The 23,270-nt window shown below is 39.8% G+C and overlaps 1 protein-coding gene across 2 annotated transcripts in view; it reads right to left on the bottom strand.

Moving 5' to 3' along the window:
* Positions 1 to 312: 312 nt before the first annotated feature.
* LOC122553483 (potassium channel subfamily K member 10-like) overlaps positions 313 to 23,270 on the bottom strand; it is a 42,321-nt gene continuing 19,363 nt past the window's right edge. The window contains exons 4-8 of one of the 2 annotated variants that reach the window (XM_043697295.2): positions 21,831 to 21,991; positions 18,156 to 18,342; positions 9,471 to 9,563; positions 7,880 to 8,022; positions 313 to 1,880 (exon numbers count right to left, since the gene is read on the bottom strand). In XM_043697295.2, the coding sequence (XP_043553230.1) occupies positions 1,275 to 1,880; positions 7,880 to 8,022; positions 9,471 to 9,563; positions 18,156 to 18,342; positions 21,831 to 21,991 (1,190 nt within the window). In that variant the 3' untranslated portion in view covers positions 313 to 1,274. The remainder of the gene's footprint in view (positions 1,881 to 7,879; positions 8,023 to 9,470; positions 9,564 to 18,155; positions 18,343 to 21,830; positions 21,992 to 23,270) is intronic. The other variant, XM_043697296.2, reaches the window with a different exon arrangement.

Genomic DNA, 23,270 nt, shown 5'->3' with positions numbered 1-23,270 from the left:
ACTTAAACTGGGATGTGGTCCCCCACTTCATGGATCTTCATGGCATTTGTGTTTTGTAACAGTTAAACCACTCCTTTTTCAGTGTTGAAGTTGCAAAGTCCCAACAATAACTCAAGACAATATACCAGATAGCAATATAAATCCATGCATCAATCTCAATTTGGCTACTAAATGAAACATTCTACAGAGAAGTACCTGACTCTGCGGAAAATATTGTTTTAATTCTTTCTGACCTGCAACTGTTACATTCTAGACAACTCAGAGGTGTGTAGCCTGTTTTAACAACTTAGTCAACAAGGCTGAGCAGTGAGTTGATGTATTAACTGAGGAGAAAAGATAAAAACAGCACAAGGATTAAAAATATCTGTTTAATTTTATCAGATTCTGTCTTTGCTTTATTCATTAATTATTTTCAAGAACCAATACAAATTAATTGTATTATTTACAGAAGTACACAGACAACAAAGAGAATGATCATAGATCCATACACCAACATGCTTTCTTTGAATTATTACTTTAGTGTAATATTACTCCCAACACCCTATATTTTTTAAAACCTAATATAGGAAACCTTGTAAAAGCAGGACAAGCGAGCCCTGAGAAGTCAACATTTATCAAGACCAGTCATAGAAGTTTCTTACTAAATTACAAAGACACGGACATGCAGACCGCAGTCTTTTGTTCAGTGCTCATGTCAGTCTTCAACAATTACACAAGAATATTGCAATGCCATGACTCTGATGTGTTTCTCTGCTGCAGAAATTCGTATACCTATCAGAAATGTAACATCTTCAACAGGACGTACAACACACGCCAAAGCAGATGCACAAGGGTCCTAAAACAAACTGATGTTTGTTGAAAAATTGTAGAACAATTGTAATAAATAAGTGGACATAAATTTTCCAAAGCTGAATCCTCTCGGTAATAAACGTATTGGAGACTTAGTGGAGCTTCTGATAATGTACAGAGCCATCCACTTCTTTCCTTGGATATACTGCATTGGTAATGAGCACTAAGTCCACATAAAATGTTCCCAGGTTGGTACTAATGTAGTCTTCAAACACATTCCCATAGTTCAGATTAATTCAAGCCTATGTTTGATATTTGGTAGTTCAACCCTATATCACAGTGGCATAACAAATCAATCTAAAGGTTTGTGTAGACCATGCATGTGTGAAAATGGCTTTCCCACATTTTTAAAATGATAAGGCACATGTCAATAGTATAAAAAAAATCTTCAAACAAACTTTTTTATATTGTTCGCCATAGTATTTTCATATCTTTTTTTCAAGTAATTTCCTATTCTCTGGATATTTGGCTTCATTGGTTGTTCTGTCATCTTCTGCTTCTGAATGCTGGACGTAACTTGTTATAGCTGGAACATTTGTATTGTTTTCTTTCTCTTTTTCCTGTTCCTTTTTCTCTTCATCCAATGTGTGATTTCCAAATGTTTCATATATTTTTCTAATATTCTCTGGTATCTCTTTCTTTAGTTCTCTACTTTTGAATCTCTTGGGCCCTCTTGCTGAAGATCCAACTTTATTGATGATGTTGTCCTCTGAAGCTCCTTGCATGTGTTTGTCATATTGCTTTGTTTCTTTCTGCTGTAGATTATTAGAATTGCCATTTATACTTTCCTGAGAGGAGGCCTTGAACTGACCTGTCTCCAGACCTGCAAATGCTAATCGTTTCTCAGGGGAGAGCATGTCAAGGGAGTGGGCTCGTTGGTCCAAACCAAGCCGTCTTCGCTCCATGTTTCGGATAGTTGCTGCCCTTTGAAGTTTGTCATGAATTTCAACACTTAATCGCCTTCTTGTTTCCCTAAATTCTGCCGTCACGTTTGCTTTCCATTCAGCAGCGTGAGCCTTAATTTCACCAACCTTCCGGCACAAAGAAATTATTATATATTGTCACATAAAACAAAGAATTATTCAGTAACAAGGCAACAGTAACATGTACAAGAGCAACAGAGTGTTAAATAAAGCTTAGTTTACACATGAAATAGGAAAGAAGGCAGAAATTGCATGCATTCACGGCAGTGGCAGTTTCCATTGCTGTCATCACCTTGTGGGTTCTTTTTGGAATTATAGGCGGGTTTGTTAAATCTTTGCATTTTGAAAGTTTGAAAGACATTGGAACTTCTGTACAAGCAGAAAGCAAGTCATTTGGAGTTTATTTTAGATAATGAATTGCCAAGCTATGTTAATCCAGTTGTACCAGGAGCATTTTGTTTCCCTTTGATAAGGACTATTCGATTTCCTCGTTACACAATGCAAAAGGGGATACGTTGAATAAACATTACATTTAATGGTTGAGTTTAGAGATTTAACCCATTTCTTGATATACCTATTCACTAATACATCCAATGGAGGTTTTCCTTTTGTGTTTTATCTTGTCTTTAAATTGTACCAAAGGAGCAAAATATTTAAATAGAAAAAGACTGCAATTAAAGACCTTTAGATTTTATAACCTGAAAAACCATCTCTAATTCTGGAAGCAAAAAGTTTCAAGATTTTAAATATACCTTTGGGATTTATCACCAAATAACAGTATTGCAAGACAATTAAGGTATCCTATGGGAAATTCTTTGCAATTGGTTTCAAATCCCCAGGAAATAAATTGAGACATCCTGATTTCATTTCAGTCTAGAGAGCCCATTAGACTGAAAACCTTAATTATGCCTGTGTAAGCAGATCCTACAAATGAAAATGAATGATCTCACCTAAAGTTCTACACACCACATCTGCTCAAAACTAGCATTATGCCAATGTGGGGTGACTATGTCATTTTTGATAATTAACTTATGAGTTTTTTCAGATTATGATCTTATTAATAAGGGTTGCATCTTTGCTTATTGGCATACTCCTCGAGATAAACTTTATGGTTTAGTAGTAAAGCTATACAACATAGTTTTGATTTTGTGAGGTTTTGCTGGAATTAGGGAGGAACACGTGGGCGGCACGGTGGCACAGTGGTTAGCACTGCTGCCTCACAGCGTCAGAGACCCGGGTTCAATTCCCGCCTCAGGCGACTGACTGTGTGGAGTTTGCACGTTCTCCCTGTGTCTGCGTGGGTTTCCTCCGGGTGCTCCGGTTTCCTCCCACAATCCAAAAGATGTGCAGGTCAGGTGAATTGGCCATGCTAAATTGCCCGTAGTGTTAGGTTAGGGGTAAATGTAGGGGTAGGGGTATGGGTGGGTTGCGCTTCGGCGGGGCGGTGTGGACTTGTTGGGCCGAAGGGCCTGTTTCCACACTGTAAGTAATCTAATCTAATCTAATCTAATCTAATCACTCATGATGGTAATGTAATAAACTTACATACATGATATTTTGGAGGCTGAATTTATTACGATGATTTATATGAACCAAGGAAGCAGTGCTGATTGTGAGAAGAACTCTGGTTTTAAGTAAGACTATAAATATATAAATAAGACCATAAGGCATAGGAGCCAAAGCAGGCCATTTGAATCTGCTCACCATTCCATGAGATCATGGTTGATCTAATAATCTTCAACTCCATTTTCCTTTTCTCTATAACCTTTGATTCTTAGCCTTGAATACTCTTAATAATTCAGCCTTGACAGCCTTGTGCAGTAAAGATTTTCACAGATTCACTACTTTCTGAAGGAATAAAAAATCCTCCTCATCCCTGTCTTAAATGAGTGACTCCTTACTCCGAGATTATGTTGCATGGTACTAGACTTTCTCACAAGGGGAAACAACATCTCTGCACATTCATTCTGTCAATGTCCCCAAGACTCCTGGATGGTTCAATAATGTTTCATTCTTTTAAACTACATGCTAAACCTTCTCAACCTCTCCTCATAAGACAGTCCCTCCATGCCTGGATCAACTAGTGAACCTACTCTGGACTGCCTGCAATTCTAGTTTACCTTTCCTAAGATAGGATGACCAAATTTGTTTGTAATATTCTAGACGCGGTCTGACTAGTGTGTTGTATGGTTTTAGTAAAACTTCTCTATCTTATATTCCATTCACTTTGAAATAAAGGTCAACATTTCTTTTACCTTCCCTTTACCCACTGAATTCGGATGCTAGTTTTTTGTGATTCATGGATGAGCAAACTAAAATCCCTCTGTGCTGCAGTTATCTCTAGTATTTCTTCATTTTAATACTCAGTTCCTCCATTCTTTCTGCTGAATTGCATAATCTCAAATTTTCCCATTTTAAATTCCATCTGCCCATTTTGTGAAGGGCAGGTCGTGCCTCACAAACCTTATTGAATTCTTTGAAAAGGTGACGAAGGAGGTTGATGAGGGGAAAGCGGTAGATGTGGTATATATGGATTTTAGTAAGGCGTTTGATAAGGTTCCCCATGGTAGACTACTGCAGAAAATACGGAGATATGGCATTGAGGGTGAGTTGGAGGTTTGGATTAGGAATTGGCTGGATGGAAGAAGACAGAGGGTAGTAGTTGATGGCAAAGTTTCTTCATGGAGTGCCGTCACTAGCGGTGTTCCGCAAGGATCTGTTTTGGGACCATTGCTGTTTGTCATTTTCATAAATGACCTGGAAGAGGGGTTAGAAGGTTGGGTGAGCAAGTTTGCGGATGATACGAAAGTCGGAGGAGTTGTTGACAGTGAGGAAGGATGTGGCAGGTTACAGCAGGATATAGAGAAGCTGCAGAGCTGGGCAAAAAGGTGGCAAATGGAATTCAATGTAGCTAAGTGTGAGGTGATTCACTTTGGGAAGAATAACAAAAAGATGGGGTACTGGGCTAATGGTCGGATACTTGGTAGTGTGGATGAGCAGAGGGATCTTGGTGTTCATGTACACAGATCTCTGAAAGTTGCCACCCAGGTAAATAGTGTGGTGAGGAAGGCATATGGCGTACTGGCTTTTATTGGTAGAGGAATTGAGTTCCGGAGTCCTGAGGTCATGATGCAGTTGTATAAGACTCTGGTGCGGCCGCATCTGGAATATTGTGTGCAGTTTTGGTCGCCATACTATAGGAAGGATGTGGAGGCACTGGAACGGGTGCAGAGGAGGTTTACCAGGATGTTGCCTGGTATGGAAGGAAGATCGTATGAGGAAAGACTGAGACACTTGGAGCTGTTTTCATTAGAGAAAAGAAGGTTTAGGGGTGACTTGATTGAGGTGTACAAGATGATTAAGGGGTTAGATAGGGTTGACAGTGTGAACCTTTTCCCGCGTATGGAGTCGGGTATTACAAGGGGGCATAGCTTTAAATTAAGGGGGGGTAGATATAGGACTGAAGTTAGGGGTAGGTTCTTCACTCAGCGAGTCGTAAGTTCATGGAATGCCCTGCCAGTAGCAGTGGTGGACTCTCCCTCTTTATGGGCATTTAAGCGGGCATTGGATAGGTATATGGAGGATAGTGGGTTAGTATAGGTTAGGTGGGCTTGGATCGGCGCAACATCGAGGGCCAAAGGGCCTGTACTGCGCTGTATTCTTCTATGTTCTATTTGTTGTCCACTTACTTAGCCTGTCTACATCCCACTGCAGACTCTTTGTTTTCACCTCACTCGCTTGCCTTTCAACACATGGGCCCCTAATTGGCCACAAGTGGGATGCCCACCCATCACCAAAAAGTGGCCTTGCCTTGGAGAGCTGTTGTGCAACAGAGGGTCAGCAGCACTAGGGTCTTACCAGCACCATTGGAGAGGCAGTCACTGCTGGAACTTGCATGGGGTCAAGTGGAAGATGTTCAACAATGGATGTAATGTGATGTAACATGAGGCTGAGTAACATTGTGGCCACAGACATCATCGTTGGAAGGACAAGAGAAGATGAATGCAGTGAGATTTGCACTTTGGGTGGGGGCCTCTGATGGCCACAGGTAGTCATCAAGGAGACACCCACATTTGCCGAGTTGTACCAGGCAACTGTAAGCTCTCCTGCAGTAGGTGAAGTCCCAGCAACAGCAGGAGAAGAGACTTTAAAGGGTCTCACCATCTGATGTCTCTCTGACAACTGACTAAATTGCAGTAGAGGCTGGCAGGTAGGTGCTGAAAATGGGCTGCTGCATATCACCCAACATTCATCCCTCTGGAAGGTGGGGGACGGTATTGTGGTTGTGGTGGTGGTGCATGAGGGAGGAGGGCATGGTATTGTGGTGGTGGAGGTTGGGGGTGAGGGGTACACAAAATTTTGACCCATGACTTTGGTGAAAGACTGTCCCAGTGCACCTTACCCACAGAACTGAAAGTTAAATGGAGTGATCATGCCAGAAGCTAAACAGTGAAGAAAAGTTTCAGTGGGGTGATGAACTGTAAATTTTCTTTGCAATGAGGATTTTACTACAGCTATACTTCTGGCATAAACTTCTGATCTATGCATTTTCATTCTTTTGCTATAAAACTTCCAGTTTCTTGTGATCGTTGCAAGTGTTTCTATTGCGCTGTATGAATTTGATGAGATCAGGTTCATGAAGGGACAAAATCATCACTAAGAGGGTATAGGATCAGTCCAATCAATATTCAAGTACCTGTATTTATACACTAAAACACTTCTCTCTAATTCAGTCAGAAGATAGTTTGCTGTCTCCACTTAACTGCAAAAGCAATGATTGTGCTGGGGTAACGTTAATGGCTGGAATAGCTTCACATTCAGTTGCGAAAGACTCAATGGAATCACATTTTTATGCAATAGGATCCTTCTAAATCACTGTAAGGGACATCTACCAGACAAACCAGCACATATCTATATGAAGAAGTGACTGATGCCATGTTTACCAATGGAAACTAGAGTAGGCACAGATTATTTTACTGACAGGCTTTCTGACAGCCCAGATTGCTATAAATGGAATGCATATGGTGATGAATCTTCTAAACATCAACTTTAATGCATACCTGATCTGGAAGGAATACCAGTCCTTAAATATTCAGATGGTTTCTGCAAACTAATTTTCCAGTATTCAGGAATGTAACATTTGAGAGTACCCAAATTACTTGTAACCCTTGAAAGAATGGATTGTTGGAAGACCAGATCTACTAATTGCATCTGTCTCAATTCTCAGATAAAAACCCGGCACAGCAAAGTACAAGTACGATTCCATGCCACTATCCATTGTACTGTCGAACACACCTTAGGAATGCTAAAGTAATGATTCCGTTATTTGGGCTACTCAGGCAGGATGTTGCTTTCCACTTCAGCCAGGGTCTCCAAAATCATCACCATCTTGCATTATAATTTGCCATCCAACGAGGAGGGGGCATGTAGCAGCTCGATTAGAAGGCCAATGGGCCTGCAGGACCACAGAAAGAGGATGAGGCAGGGGAGGAGATCAACATGGAAGGAGTTGATGTACAGGTAGGGAGATTGGTGATGCAATCTGTGATCAAGAACTTCTTCCAGTAATGGATACAACTCACTGAACCAATTGCTTTTGATATGAAAATCCACACATTGTCCCAACCAAGAACATGCCATATCAGTCCTTATTCCAAAGTTGAACTGCTGTTTTTAAGACCCCCCATCTCCCTCATTGCGCAAACCCACACAAAGACTATTTATGTTGACTGTACTCACTTGGAAAAGAACTTCAAACTCTTCTGTGCAAGATATAACTGGAGATGAGTCCTACATTTTTTTCAGCAATAAAGTGCTAAAAAAAATGAGCAAATATAATTCCTAAATCTGGCATGCTAGCTCAATGAGTGTTGAACAGCTCAACCTTTGGATTTGTTCCATGGGTGGATAAGAAAAGAGCAGGTGCCCAAAACTAAGTTCGCTGATCTTGGCATTTCCCCGATGCAAGTGACTCTCTTATGCATCTATTCCCAGGATCTGTACATTAACTCTGCAGCCTCCACCCAGGATCTGTAATTTAATTGGTAAGAGGTCTTTAGCTCTAAAAAAGTGTTGGCAAGTTTCTAAGAGAAAATACAGCATCTTACCTCTTCCTTTGTTTTCTTGGATATCACACGTAGCCAATCTCCAATCATACTGAGGACAGCTGCAAAGTATGCCAGACCCACTAGAATCCAGAACCAGACTAATGGTTTATACCATTCCCGATAATGAATAGCTATGTTTCCACCTGAATAAACAGATGATGTAGAACTAAGTGGATGCATTTTATAAATTCAAAACTTCTAATTGCCTCTTGGCATTGAACAGTATATTTGGAAATGGAGAGCCTGTTGCTTGATTTTCAAAGATGATCTAATTTCATATCAACTGCTAACCTCTATTACCCACTGTGATCATTCAGTGACAGTGAAACACTGACATGTTCAGCACTATCAGAAACATTTGTGATGTCCAACAATTTGTAAAGCATTTTCATAATTGTTAAAGTTAGCAAAAATACTCACCAATTTATCAAACACTCATTACATCAGCAGTTCTTATTAGAATTGGTTCAGATACTTGGTTTGATTGAAACTGGTCTAAGTCAATCAAACTCAGAGCTGGAAACAAACAGCTAAAATTACTATTTCCAATTAGAAATCAATAGGAAAAAAAGAAACTTTGTCACAATCAGCATATTTATCCAAATTTATTCCCATTTATGTGACCTCAAATATAGAACCAGTCATTGCTTTATCTGTCTGCTGCCTTGCTGCATTAATTGCGATAAAATAATTCTCTGCCACACTTCATTTGTGCTAATTTTGTTGCACATCCTTGTCTTTCAATTATACATCACTTTATACACAGTAATACATTATACCATGAGTTTAATCTAACACTGGGCACTGCCATTAACAAGATATCTAAAATACATAAAAGAAACTAATAGAAAAACTTAGGACATTTTGATAAATAAAGAAACTGAGTCCACAATTGTAAGTTGCTGCTCATCTCTGGTTTAATTTAGTTGTTATGTAAGATTGGAATTTACCATAAGTATTCATGATTTTGAAGTTAATTTCATTTCAGTTGATCTGATAGCCATAACAGAAAAATGAAAACTGCAGTTTGATTTATTGGATTAATTTAAATTTACACCCTAATTAAAAAGTTAAGAAAAAGATCCCTTCAATACCTGGTGGAATATACAAAACATAATTAGTTTTCAAGTCCTTATCGGTATATTTTTTCCAGGATACAAGTTACCATTTCTATCAAGGATTTATATGCCATATTGGAAACCTATTTTGATGAAAACAAAAATTAATGAATCTATTTATGCTCCTAGAAATGCAGTTTTTCATTCAATTCTCCCCATTTTGTCATTAGCTTAAGCCTGTTTAGTCTAATTAGGCTTCCTAGTTCTTCTACCTGACAGAGAAAGCTGGTGGTTGAACAATGTACACTCAAAAAGGATAATGCAAAAGTAATACAAATGCAAAGCAAGGAGTGCAACATTAATATATGAACAGTAAACAAAATAAATGAATTTGAAATAAACATTTCACTGTATTTTCTCCATTAATTTCTAAATTACTGAATTGCAACAGTCAACATAACAAATATTTGTAACATTGGGGATAGCCATTCAGCCTTCAAGCCTGATTCATGTCTGATCATTTCTCTTGGTACCTTGTTCATGCTTTCTTCTGATACCCTTCGATCCCTCGGAGCTATGTTTAATTCCTTCTTGAATACATTCAATGTTCTGGCCTTGACCTCTTTCTGTGGCAGAGAATTTAACAGAGTCACCACTCTCTGGGTGAAGAAGTTTCTCTTCATCTCAGTCCAAAGTGGCCTACCCCGTATCCTTCATTACATTCCCTCCATCACAGAATATCCTTCTTCGGATAAGGAGACCAAATCTGAACACAGTGCTCCAGGTATGGTCTCATTGACTCTCTATACAATTGTCGCAAGACATCCCTGCTCTTGCACTTGAATCCTGTCAATATGAAGGCTAAGATGAGAGTTATCTTCTTCACCACCTGCTGTACCTGCCTGCTTACCTTCCACAGAGTTCTAGGGTACACTTGATCAGGTTCTGGGACTTATCCAGTTTTACAACATCCAACACCTCCTCCTCTGTCATATGGACATTTTTCAAGATGTCACCATCTATTTCCCCACATTCTATATCTTCCATGTCCTTCTCCACAGTAAACAGTGATGCAATCATTGACAAATGATACTCGTTTAGTATCTCCCCAATCTCCGGCAGTTCCACACATAGACTGCCTTGCTAATCTTTGAGGGGCCCTATTATCTCTCTAGTTACCCTTTTGTCCTTAATGTATTTATAAAACCCCTTTGGATTCTCCTTAATCCTAATTGCCAAAGCTATCTCATATCCCCTTTTCGCCCTCCTGATTTCCTTCTTAAGAATACTCCTACTACCTTTATACCCTTCTAAGGATTCATTCGATCTCTCCTGTTTATACTTGACATATGCTTCCTTCTTTTTCTTGACCAAAACCTCAATTTTTCTACTCGTCCAGCATTCCCTACACTTATCCTTTCACCCTAACAGGAAGATACTGTCTCTGGGTGGCACGGTGGCACAGTGGTTAGCACTGTTGCCTCACAGCGCCAGAGATCCGGGTTCAATTCCCACCTCAGGCGACTGTCTGTGTGGAGTTTGCATGTTCTCCCCGTGTCTGCGTGGGTTTCCTCCGGGTGCTCCAGTTTCCTCCCACAGTCCAAAGATGTGCAGGTCAGGTGAATTGGCCATGCTAAATTGCCCATAGTGTTAGGTAAGGGGTAAATGTAGGGGTATGGGTGGGTTGCGCTTCGGCGGGTCGATGTGGACTTGTTGGGCCGAAGGGCCTGTTTCCACACTGTAATGTAATCTAATCTAATTATCTCATTTTTGAAGGCTTCCCATTTTCCAGGCGGCCCCTTACTTTAGATTAGATTCCCTACATTGTGGAAACAGACCCTTTGGCCCAACAAGTCCACACCGACCCTCCAAAGAGTAACCCACCCAGACCCATTTCCCTCTGACTGATGCACCTTACACGATGGGCAATTTAGCATGGCCAATTTACCTAACCTGCACATCTTTGGACTGTGGGAGGAAACTAGAGCACCCAGAGGAAACCCATGCAAACACGGGGAGAGTATGCAAACTCCACACAGACAGTCACCCGAAGCTGGAATTGAACCTGGGACCCTGGTCCTGTGAGGCAGCGGTGCTAACCACTGAGTCACCGTGCCGCCCCACAGTACCTGCGAGCATCCACCCCCAGTCAGCTTTTGAAAGTTCTTGCCTAATACTGTCATAATTGGCCTTCTTCCAATTTAGAACTTTAACTTTTAGATCTGGTCTATCCTTTTCCATTACTATTTTAAAACTAATAGAATTGTGGCCTCTAGCCCCAAGGTGCTCACCCACTGACACCTCAGTCATCTGCTCTTCCTTATTGCCCAAGAGTAGGTCAAGTTTTGCACTTTCTCTAGTAGGTAAATCCACACTCTGATTCAGAAAATGTTCTTGTGCACACCTAACAAATTCCTCTCCATCTAAACCCTTAACACTATGGCAGTCTCAGTTTGGAAAATTAAAATTCCATACCATAACCACTCTATTATTCTTAAAGATAATAAAGATCTCCCCGCAAATTTGTTTCTCAATTTCCCACTATCTACTGGGGGGTCTGTAGTACAATCCCAACAATGTGGTCATCTCTTTCTTATTTCTCAGTTCCTTACTTACCTGGATGTATTTCCAGGAATATTCTCCCTAAGTATGGCCGTAATATTTTTTCTTACCAAAAACCCACCACTCCCCTCTCTTTTGCCCCCTTTTCAATCCTTCCTGTAGCATTTTCATCCTGGAACATTAAGCTGCCAGTCCTGTCCATCCCTGAGCTACATCTCGGTAATTGCTATGATATCCCAGTCCCATCTTCCTAACCATGCTCTTGAGGTCATCTGCCTTCCCTGTTAGACCTCTTGCATTAAAATAAATACAGTTTAACTTATCAGTCCTGCCTCATTCTCTGCTTTATTCCTGCCTGCCCTGACTGTTTGACTTGCTCCTTTTCCAAACTCTACCAGTCTCAGACTGATCTCTTTCCTCACTATCTCCCTGGGTCCCAACCACCACCACCCCACCCCCCACCTTAATAGCTTAAATCCTCCTGAGCAGTTTGAGCAAATCTCCCTGCCAGTGTATTAGTCCATTTCTAATTCCAGTACAATTCTTCCTTCTTGTACAGGTCACTTCTACCCCAGAAAATTTTTCAATGATCCAAAAATGTGAACTTTTCTCCCCTGCACCAGCTCTTCAGCCACACATTCATCTGCTCTATCCTCCTATTCCTATCTTCACCAGATTGTAGCTTTGGGAATAATCCAGATATTATTACCTTCGAGGATCTTCTTTTAAAATTCCTGCCTAACTTTCTATTTCCCTTCAGAATCACATCCCTTTCCCTTCCTATGTCATTAGTTCCATTGTGTACAATGACCTCCTGTCAGTCCCTCTCCTGTTTGAGAACATTCTGCACCATCTCTGAGATACCTTTGATCCTGGAACCAGGGAGTCAACACACCATTTTAATTTCTCGCTGCCAGCCGCAGAAACATCTATCTGTGCCTCTGACTAGAGAGTCTCCTGTCACAATCGATCACTTGGAACCTGATCTACTCTTCCTTGCATTAGAGCCAGTCTTGGTACCAGACACTTAGCTGTTCGTGTTACATTCCCTTGAGAGTCCATCACCCCCTACATTTTTCAAAACAGCATACTTGTCTGAGATGGGGATAGCAACAGGTGACTCCTGCACAACCTGTCTGCCTCTCCTACCTTTCCTGAAGGTAATCCATCTACCTGATTGTAATTGTGGTTTTTCTCCCTTCATATAACTGCCATCCATCACCCCCCCAGCTTCTATAAATTCCTTATTGCTTCTAACTGCCACTCCAATCGATCCATGCGATCTGATAGGATTTGCAACCAGAAACACTTTCATCAGTAACATGGAAACCCTCCCTAACTTCCCACATCTGACAGGAAGAGTACATCACTCTACTAAAGGCCATCTTTGCTCCTTCACAATCTATAGACCCAGAAAATAGTACTGTCTTACTGTTTTAAAAGCACTGCTCCAGGCTAACTTTGCACCTATGTTCTTGAGTTTAAAAATTTAATCAAGAGACAGATCTCAATGAAATATATAATCGAAAAAGAACCCACTGTACTCACAACTGTAGATTTACAGCAAGCTTACACTTAAAAACTAGGCACTTAACTGCTCTTGTGCTGTGAGCTCTCCCACACAGGCCCCTCCAAGCTCAGCTGTGAATTTTGCTGTTTATTAATTTTTCTTAGATGCATTCTGATGTCCAGAGAATTCAAGCAAGAATATCGATAGTCACAGGTGAGGTGCCGGAAGACTGGAGGTTGACTAACATGGTGCCACTGTTTAAGATAACATCAAAATTGGAGGTGTAGTGGACAGCGAAGAAGGTTACCCCAGAGTACAATGGGATTATGATCAGGTGGGCCAATGGGTCAAGGAGTGGCAGATGGAGTTTAATTTAGATATATGTGAGGTGGTGCATTTTGGAAAGGCAAATCAGGGCAGGACTTATACATTTAATGATAAGGTTCTGGTGAGTGCTGCTGAACAAAGAGATCTTGGAGTGCAGGTTCATAGCTCCTAGTAAATGGAGTCACACGTAGATAGGATAGTGAAGAAGGTGTTTGGTATGCTTTCCTTTATTGGTTAGAGCATTGAATATTGGAGTTGGGAGATTATGCTGCAGATGTACAGGACATTAGTTAGGCCAAATTTGGAATATCGTGAGCAAGTTTGATCTCCTTCCTATCAGAAGGATGTTGTGAAACAATGAAGGGCTCAGAAAAGATCTACAAGGATGTTGCCAGGATTGGAGAGTTCAAGTTATAGGGAGAGGCTGAATAGGTTGGGGCTGTTTTCCCTGGAATGTCAGAGGCTGAGGGCTTATAGAGGTTTATAAAATATGAGGGTCATGGACAGGGTAAATAGACAGAGTCTTTTCCCTGGTGTGGGGGAGTCCAGAACTAGAGGGCATAGGTTTAGGGTGAGAGGGGAAAAATTTGAAAAGGACCTAAGGGGCAACATTTTCACACAGAGGATGGCACATGTATGGAATGAGCTGCCAGAGGAAGGTGTGGAGGCTGGTACAATTACAACATTTAAAAGGCATCTGGATGGGTATATGAATAGGAAGGGTTGGAGGGATATTGGGCTGGGTGCTGGCAGGTGGGACTAGATTGGGTTGGGATATCTGGTCGGTATGGACGAGTTGAACCGAAGGGTCTGTTTCCGTACTGTACATCCCTATGACTCAATGACGCTATGACTACTGTACAAAAGCACTCAGGATTCATTGCACCTCCCCTTTCCCAATCTATCAACCTTCAAACAATAGCCCCTTCTAGTTTCTCTCGACTTAATCAATACTTTCATCTTTCTTTGCTGAAACTGTACTTTGCCCAGGTCTGCTTTTGTTTTTGGCTATTGTGTATCCCCCTTTCCTTGAATACGGTCAGTGAAGGTGGGGTAACATTGTTCAGTGAGGGAGGGGGAGCATTGCCAGTGGGGGAGAGGAAACATGTCAGTGAAGGAGGTGTAGAATTGTTAGTGAGGGAAGGGTAACATTATCAGTGAAGGTGTGGTAACATTGTCAAGGAGGGAAAGGGAACATTGTCAGTGAGGGAGGGGCGACATTGTTGGTGAAAAAAGGGTAACAATGTCAAGGGAGGAGTGCAAACATTGTCAGTAGGAATTAAAGATTTATCAAGGTCTGGAATGAGGATTGTCAAGAGGGGATGAGGATTGTTTGGCGGGAGTGAGGATTGTCAGGAGCAGATGAAGATTGTCAGGAGGGGATGAGAATTGTCCAGGAGTGAGTGTGAATATTGTCAGTAGGGCATAAGGATTATCAGGGTCTGGAGTAAGGATTGTCTGGAGAGAGGGAGGATTGCCTAGAGGGAGTAAGGATTGTCAGAAAAGAGGATTTTTGGGTTGGGTGAGTATTGTCAGCATTACCCTGTTGCTGAAGGCTTTGACACTCCAGCTGATTTACTGTGAATTGTGCTCCTGGGAAAATCTCTATGTAAATTTGCTTGTACAGCAGGGTTGGTATGGGGCAAACAACCCAAGAATCCATGGATCTGGCTATCTGATCCCAGTGATATAACAAATCATGCAGCAATTCTGGCAAGGTAAAACAAGCAAATGGATGTTAAAATAAGTACTGCACTTGAGTGAGAGTTTGCCATAGGCCCACACATATCAGTGACTTATGATGAACTTTGTTTGTCATTTCCCATATAGAAAAATTCATTGGGGGGGGGGGGGGGGGGGGGGGGGGGGGGGCTCTTGTGGCTCAGTGGTGGTGACCCTGGACTAAGAGGCCTGGATTCAAGTCCCATCTGCTTCAGAGATGTGTAATAACATCTCTAAACAGGTCGATTAGAAAAATTCAAGTCATAATCTTCAGCCTTATGCTGATCATTTTGTGTGGCAAGCATAACAACCTCGACAAAACGAAACAGTGCCTCATGCTTTCTGGCTGCACGTTGTATGTTGAGCCCTAAAGTGCAAACTACAGAGCAATAATTTCTCATAAAAACATGAAGTTCATAATACATCAGTATTAATACAGTTGTTCCAAAAAACTGAGGTTTGTACACATCCCGGAATGCAATGCATTTCGGAAACATTTTTAAAAAATTAAGTGTAAGATCTCACTTTGTTTATTTTCATCACAAATAATTAACACCTTTCTAAACTGTGAAATAATTGGTATACAAGTAATATAATTAGACATTGTTATAGCAAAGCTGAAGTTTCTAAAATTTATGTGACAGGCTGTTTAAATTGCCAGGGTCACTCAGACAGTCACTAATGCAATGCTCTGCCTGCCAAGGATCAATTCAGAATGTCATTATTCCATAATCACAGTCTTATATGCTTCCTAACATTGCAATCTCTCAGATAGCTCAGGCTTGGCCTCAAATTCACATTCATCCTTTATTCAACAAATTGCAATCTGATTCTGATCCTGGCATATGATTGGAATGGAGCTAATAATAGACTGAAATAGCTATCTACTCTGATGATGCAATTACGTCTTTCTTTCTTCTGATCCAAGGAATCCTCCCCGCCATGGTTTACAGGGCCATCGATCATGTTTGTTCTATTTCAGACATTTCTGCTGTCACATCTTCATCCCTCTCCCAAAACTATGATGGAGTTCTCCTTATTCTTGTCATGAAAAGCACCATCCTCTAAATTTAACAAATCATTCTCAGCCATTTCCTCCACTTCTAGTATCATATGAACTATGATGTATATCTTCGCTAGCCTCCCTCGCAGCATTCCAATGGGGACATTCCAAGGTCCTGGTCCAGTTCTTAGTCATCCACAATACCTACCTCTTCCTATGATGTCTCTCCATTCAAGCTCAGGAACACAAACTCCTTCCTTCTCAGCATCCAAGTCCCCAAACACTTGTGTCAGATGAAACAGTTATTTACTTGTTTTTCTTTAAATGTAGTCAATTATATTTGCTGCTCAGGAGGGAGGTCAAATGCAAGCTCAGCAGTTGTTTCTTTTAACACAGCTCTGTTCAGTCCACATGCTTGACCCTGAGTTTCCAAGTCAAAAAGTGTAGCGCTGGTAAAACACAACAGGTCAGGCAGCATCTGAGGAGCAGAAGAATCGACATTTCGGGCATAAGCCCTTCACCAGGAATGTTTTTCAATCTTGTTAATTTTAATTATCCCCTTTACACCTCCTCTGACCTTTCTGTCCTTGGTGTTATTCAGTGTTTCAATAAAGCACAACACAACCTCAAGAAACAGCACTCTATTCTTCCATGGGTATTTTTCAACCTTCTGAGCTTAACATTGAGTTCAACAATTTTAGATTTTAACCATTATCCACATTTTGTTTCTATTTATTTCTTGGTCTGGTTTTATCAGTTATATCCCTCATTTTTCCTTCACTTTACTTTCAGATGGCAGCAATTGCTTGATCCTGGCATTCACGTCTCCTGGAGACAAATATGTTGTTTCTTTACTTTTCTTGTCACAACTCCATTTTTTTTCTGGCACAATGTAATCTTTTGTCATTTAATCTTTTCTGCCCTCCAATCATATCACAGACTTTCCCTTTTGTTCTTTTTGAGTCTTCCATCTACCTCCTTTTCACTTGCTCACACCTTGTACTTTTCTCAGTTCTAAAGTAAGGTCACGGAGCTGAAATGTGGAAAAATCTTCTAGTTCCAGAGGCAATAGGTCTAGAGGCAGGAAAGCAACTTATTTTAGTTGGGGTAGTTCTTTGTTGTCTTCCCACATTCACTGGAACTAAATTTGGGTGAGAATGGCCAAACTCAATTTTCCCACCCTAATGCTAATTGAGACCTTTACTGGTCTATGAATGACCTATTAAAGGCTTATTCTAACCTGAGCTCCAGGCAGGATAAGAAAGAATCAGTCCATTTGACTGATAAACCAATGCAACAGACTCAATTGGAGGAATTCCCTCAATCTGCAATAATTTGTGCATGGTTGACTTGCTAAGCATAAAGGTGCTGAGAGTCCCCTCCCAGTGATTACCATGAAAATTCCAATAATATTCCCATATTCTATGGCTGCAGCTTCCATCCTTAGAGTCTATGGGGTGCTGCACTGACAGCCATAGCCTCCTTCATGACATTGCCAAGTGTGAGAACTGCCAGCCTCTGATTGGTTGGCAGCTCTTGGCAGGTAGGATTTCTTCTTTTGGGGTCTTAATACTTGTCAAAAACTGGAAGATCCGATGAGTTTTAGAGCCAAATTGAGTGTCTGCTTCACTCCATTAAGCTCTACTGCTTTCTGACAATTAACTTTATCTCTCTATTCACAGAGTTAAAAATCACACAACACCAGGTTATAGTCCACCAGGTTTATTTGGAAGCATGAGCTTTCAGAGTGGTGCTCCTTCATCAGGTGGTTGCATAAAGGAGCAGTGCTCTAAAAGCTAGTGCTTCCAAATAAACCTGGTGGACTATAACCTGGTGTTGTGTGATTTTTAACTTTGCACACCCCAGTCCAACACCAGCATCTCCAAATCATGTCTATTCACAAAAGCTACCTGATCTGTTGAGTAGATTCAACATTTTCTACTTTTACTTCAGATTTCCAGCATCAGAAACATTTTGTGTTCAAATAATTATTGGGTTGATTATCAAACAAGTGAAGTAAATACATAAACTAAAAAAATTTACTAAAGTCATAAATTTGTACCTGAAATGATCTTAGGCCAATACATTGTTTACCTGCTACATAGTCACCAAATCCTACAGTTGTTAAGGAGATAACAACAAAATAGATGGAGTCCAGAGTTGTCCAACCTTCAATGTGCTTGAAAATAATTGCTGGGATAGTCACAAAAACAAGGCATCCTGCTAGAATGAAAAGGATTGTGGAAATCACCCGGATTTTTGTTTGGCTCACTTGCTTTTTCTGAAAAGAAGAAATAAGCGATGAATATTTTGTTTGATAAAAATTAATGTAACTGAGTAGTTATTATTGCAGTCATAAATGATATTGGGAAATGAGACATTTTTCCTTCTCAAGTGCGTGAAGCCTCTGAGTATTGATTTCAGGAGAAAGCACAGATAGGGATCAAATACTACAATGCAAGAAAGCTTGTCAGATTGTCATCAGAGAGAGGCAAACAATGTCTGAACTGGATTTAAAATCATGTAATAAGAATTTCTACATAATTTTCCTGCACGCCTGGTAAACCTCCAGCAAGTCGTCAGTGGGAGCCCTGGAGAAACTGTATTTAATGTTTCCAGCAATTTGTGCCATTTCTCCAGGGGTTCTGCTCATCACCCTGCAGATAGAACTTGTGGGAATTCCAAGCATATATTTCCAAGGTCTAAAAACTACTGCACACAATTGGAGGAAATAAAAAATTTAAAACAGAATGTTAAATTCATCCTTTGGCTTTTGGATTCATGGAGTCAAAACCTGAATTAGGTTTTGAAATAATAAAATCACTTTTGATGTGGTTTCTGATAACACTCACAGTGCCTATTGCTATATTTACCTAAAATTGTAAAAGAACCATCTGAAGTTGACATTGATCTGCAATTCTGCATTGAAAAACAGCATGTTGATGCACGTCAAAGTATAATGCCATAAAATGATAGGTTTTGGATTTTTCTTTCCAATTGACCATATGGTGAATTTCTATCCTTAGTCGTGCTATCCCAGAGGCTATCAGCATGAGGTGTAGAGGAAAAGCAAGACATTTCCACACAGGCTGGAAGAGAGCCAAATTGGAAAGGAAACAAGGGCATTCTTGCAGACCTCCCAGTACTGTACTTAAGTCCAATACTGTTTGGTTAACTGTCATCTCTGTCAGATGTTGCATAAGGAATGAACAATCAAATTAAAAACAAAACATAGAAGCAATCAGGTCAAATCTGAATTAATTAACCCAATTCAGATCACATTGCTAGCTCGGACTATTTGAAGAAGTGGAAGGCAGTGGCTCAGTAGTGTTTTCAAAACTGGTAGCAATAACTTGTAAGACCACATCTGGAGAATTCAGTCCCAATCAGCCTGCCAGAAGAATGAATACATCTTATCAAATTGCACAACAAGGCTGTTCTCAGATTAAAAGAAAGCAGCACTGAAAAATACACGAGTTCAACAAATTCATAGCTCAATGGAACCATGTAATTAATTCCCTCCAAGATTTCTTATTTTACATTGGACAAGGTTTGGCACCTTTCCTATAGCCTCAGCTGAATGTAACCCAATTTTCAACTGGCATGAGTTCCAATGAAACCATTTAATGGCCAAAATCTCAGAGCAACTCAGGGATCCCTTTTGATCTTTCTTTGCAGATGGGAGGTTTGGGGGTACGAACCATACCAAAGATTTACCATGAGTCCCACCCTTTGGAAACTGGTGAAGCCAAAAATCAGGCAACCTACCCCACATCTGTCTGGTCCATGATTGGATTTTTGAGCACAGGTCTGTCTACATTTTCTTTAGATCTGTTGCCTCCTAATATAATTCCTAAAAAGACATGATAGTCTTTATCATAAACTTCTCCATAATAACTACAGTTTTACAAATGAGTGACACAGCACAGGAGGCTTAATTTTGATTTAACTGGTATGTACTGTTGCAGTGCTATATGACGTTCCATCTAGCTTATTGATAATGGCATTGCTATTGACGTGATAAATGTAATCCAGTTGGTCAGGCGATCTCTTTATCTGAAAACGGGTGTGTCACACTTGTCAATGTTTCCTCCAAAGCTAGAATGTTGTTTAATGATTTGACAGAATTAAATAATTATATGTTAAAGAAAAAGCATTCTGCACTTTTAGCTAAATAATGTAGAGGACCGTGGTGCCAATGTCCCTCATTTAGCCACATTCTGCCTGAAAGTCTAATTCTTTAAATAGGCTAGATCGCCACATACTCATAACAAAAGTTCACTTTTATTAATTTTCTTCCCTTTTTAGGTGTTAATGTGTACCATGTTGCCATGGGAATAAATTGCAGGGAGATTTTGTTTGTTTTGGGTTCTACCTCATTTATCATGGTAAGTGGAGGTTAACTTGTGAGCAGCTGTTTTTGAGACAGGTAAAGAGAGAATTTGCCAGGGGCTGTAAAGCAGCTGGAAGCAGATCTATCAGAAGTCAACTGTATTTTCTGGTTTGGAATATGTTTTCTTTTAGGCTAAAAGATTTCATTAGTTCTGGGTGTGGTATTTGTGATAGTGCATTGTTTTAAATCTACATTAAATATATGCCCCACAATTAACTTTTTTTATTTCATATGTCAAATGAAGCAGTGTAGGAAGTAGTTAGTGTAGATGCAATATTGGTGATTCCAGTGCCTGAAGAATAACAACATAACTTTTTGCTTAAGTCTTTTCAAATTAGAAAATTGTTCATAAAGTCTTTAAGTACCTTTATATTTCTCAATCCATGGGAATTTCCTACAAAATCTGGAACACCATCATTATTTGGTATAGCTGAATAACATTAAGTATGGAACTGTGAGAACAGGACAATGGACACTTGGGAACTTGAATTCAGTTTTTTTTAAATGGCCAGAACCAGTAACAATGAAGACGTTGAATTGTTGTAAACTTCCAAGCAGTTTACTAATGCCTTTTATAGAATTGGTAAGTCATTACCTCCTCTGGTTTAGACATTATTCCAGTCTACCATCAATAAGGTTGTCTCTTCAATAAGGCTCTCTAAAGTGCCCCAGCAAGTCTTCCAGTTTTATCAAAATCTTTATGCAGTAGTTCAAGAGAGGGGCCTCCTCGGGTCAGTAAAAGGCTTAGTGACATCCACTTCTCAAAAATAATTTAAATATATAAAACATTGAAGTGTAGCTCCCAGTAGTTTGATATTGTATTCTTGATTCTTTAGTTATAGTTAGTTTTTCCACTGCTTTGATTTCTATAGTTATTTTTGCTGTCTGTGCAAATGTGGACAAAGTCAGAAGTCACGTGACACCAGGTTACAGGTCAACAGATTTATTTGAAGTCAGAAGCTTTTGGAGTGCAAACCCTTCATCATCTGATGAAGGAGCTATGCTCTGAAAGCTTGTGATTTCAAATAACCTGTTGACTATAACTTAGTATCGTGTGACTTCAAACTTTGTCCACCCCAGTCCAACACCGGCAACTCAACATCATGTTCACATGTGAATCATTCTTTCATCATGCACCAACAGACGTGTGACCTATTCATTTTTTCTGATAAAGGGAGGTCTAGGTTTCAATAATAGAGTAAAATGTGTGAACATTTTAATCAGAAATGATGTAAACTTCGTTAAATATATAATCAACTTTGACTTTGTTGATGTGTTTAGCATATTAATGACTTCCAGGGATGAATAGTTTACACACCATAGAGTTCATGGAGCATAAAATAATATAACAAAATATTGAACATCTGTCAACTTACTCTGAATACTTTCTCCACTCTTGCAATGCTTTTACCAAAGATTGTGCCCAATTGATCCCCAATCCCTGCTAACAGAAATCCGAAGAGAGGAATTCCAAATAAAGCATATAAGATGCAGAATATTTTCCCTCCTTCAGTACTGGGTGCAATATTCCCATAACCTATCAAAATAAATAAGAACATATTTTTGGGATATAACAATAAAGACATAAAGATCTCTTGCTACTTAATGAACTAGGAACTAAATCGATAAATCATCAATCAGTTTGGAGACAGACAAAAATGAAGTATTGAAGTGGCAACGGGAGTTCAATCAGTGAGCTATTAAACTAATCTATCTTTTATTTCCAGGTATCTTAGTCCTTATTTGGGAGACAAAGAAAACATTTTTTCAGTAATTATATAGTTAGTTCAGTCCTAAATATAGATTAGTTCAGTGCCTTGCAGCAGCACAAGAAATGCAAATAATATATTATTTAAGTATTCACAATTCTAGAGATCTGTTTAGAAATCATAGCAATCCAAAATTGATGTTCGATTTCTCTGCTTAGGTTCTGAAGCGTTGATACCTTATTTTGAAATCTGAATGTCCTGTATACCTCACAGAAATGTTCAACGGTTAAAATCAGTGATGTCCCAGAGAAACAGAGATGACGGATTGAAATTATGGTGTCAATAAACCTATTTTTGTTCAGCAGTTTTTACTTTACCTGAATATTAGGGGAAAAATGAGGAGGAGAAATGAATGACTCTAGTATTAACTCTATTTGTTATTATTTGTGCATACTCTGTTTATAGTACTTGAAGCCTGCATGTGTTATGCCATTATAGACAACAAATTGATATAGTATGCTAATAGGACCTAATCTACATGCACAAAGTAACTGTGTTCCAATAATTATCAAGACGAGGCAATTGAACTTTGAATGAAGATATTACCTCATAATGAAACAATACAGCACAGGCATATCAACAAGATATCCTAACCTAGTCCCATTTGTTAGCACTTGGCCTAAATCCCTCTAAACCCTTCCTATTCATAAACCCATCCAGATGCCTTTTAAATGCTGTAATTGTACCAGCCTCCACCACTTCCTCTGGCAGCTCATTTCATACACACACCACCCTCTGTGTGAAAAGGTTGCCCCTTAGCTCTCTTTTATATCTTTCCCCTCTCACCCTAAACCTATGCCCTCTAGTTCTGGACCCTCCCACCCCAGGGAAAAGACCTGCCAACTTTTATAATCAATACCCTGTTTGATGGATGCATACCATATGCCTTCTTTACCATCTTATCTACTAGTGTTGTAACTTTCAGGGAGCTTTGGAATTGGACTCCAAGATCCCTCTGCATATCAATGCTACTAAAGGATTCTGCCATTGATTGTACACTCTCCTCCTACATTTGACCTCCCAAAATGCATCACCTCACACTTGTCC

This window comes from Chiloscyllium plagiosum, unplaced genomic scaffold (assembly GCF_037043375.1).
Source record: "Chiloscyllium plagiosum isolate Xiang-an unplaced genomic scaffold, Cpla_swu_hap1 HiC_scaffold_8, whole genome shotgun sequence".
In the NCBI taxonomy this organism is placed as follows: domain Eukaryota; kingdom Metazoa; phylum Chordata; class Chondrichthyes; order Orectolobiformes; family Hemiscylliidae; genus Chiloscyllium; species Chiloscyllium plagiosum.
The sequence above is the reverse complement of the archived record's forward strand: the minus strand, read 5'-3'. Positions and strand labels throughout refer to the sequence as shown.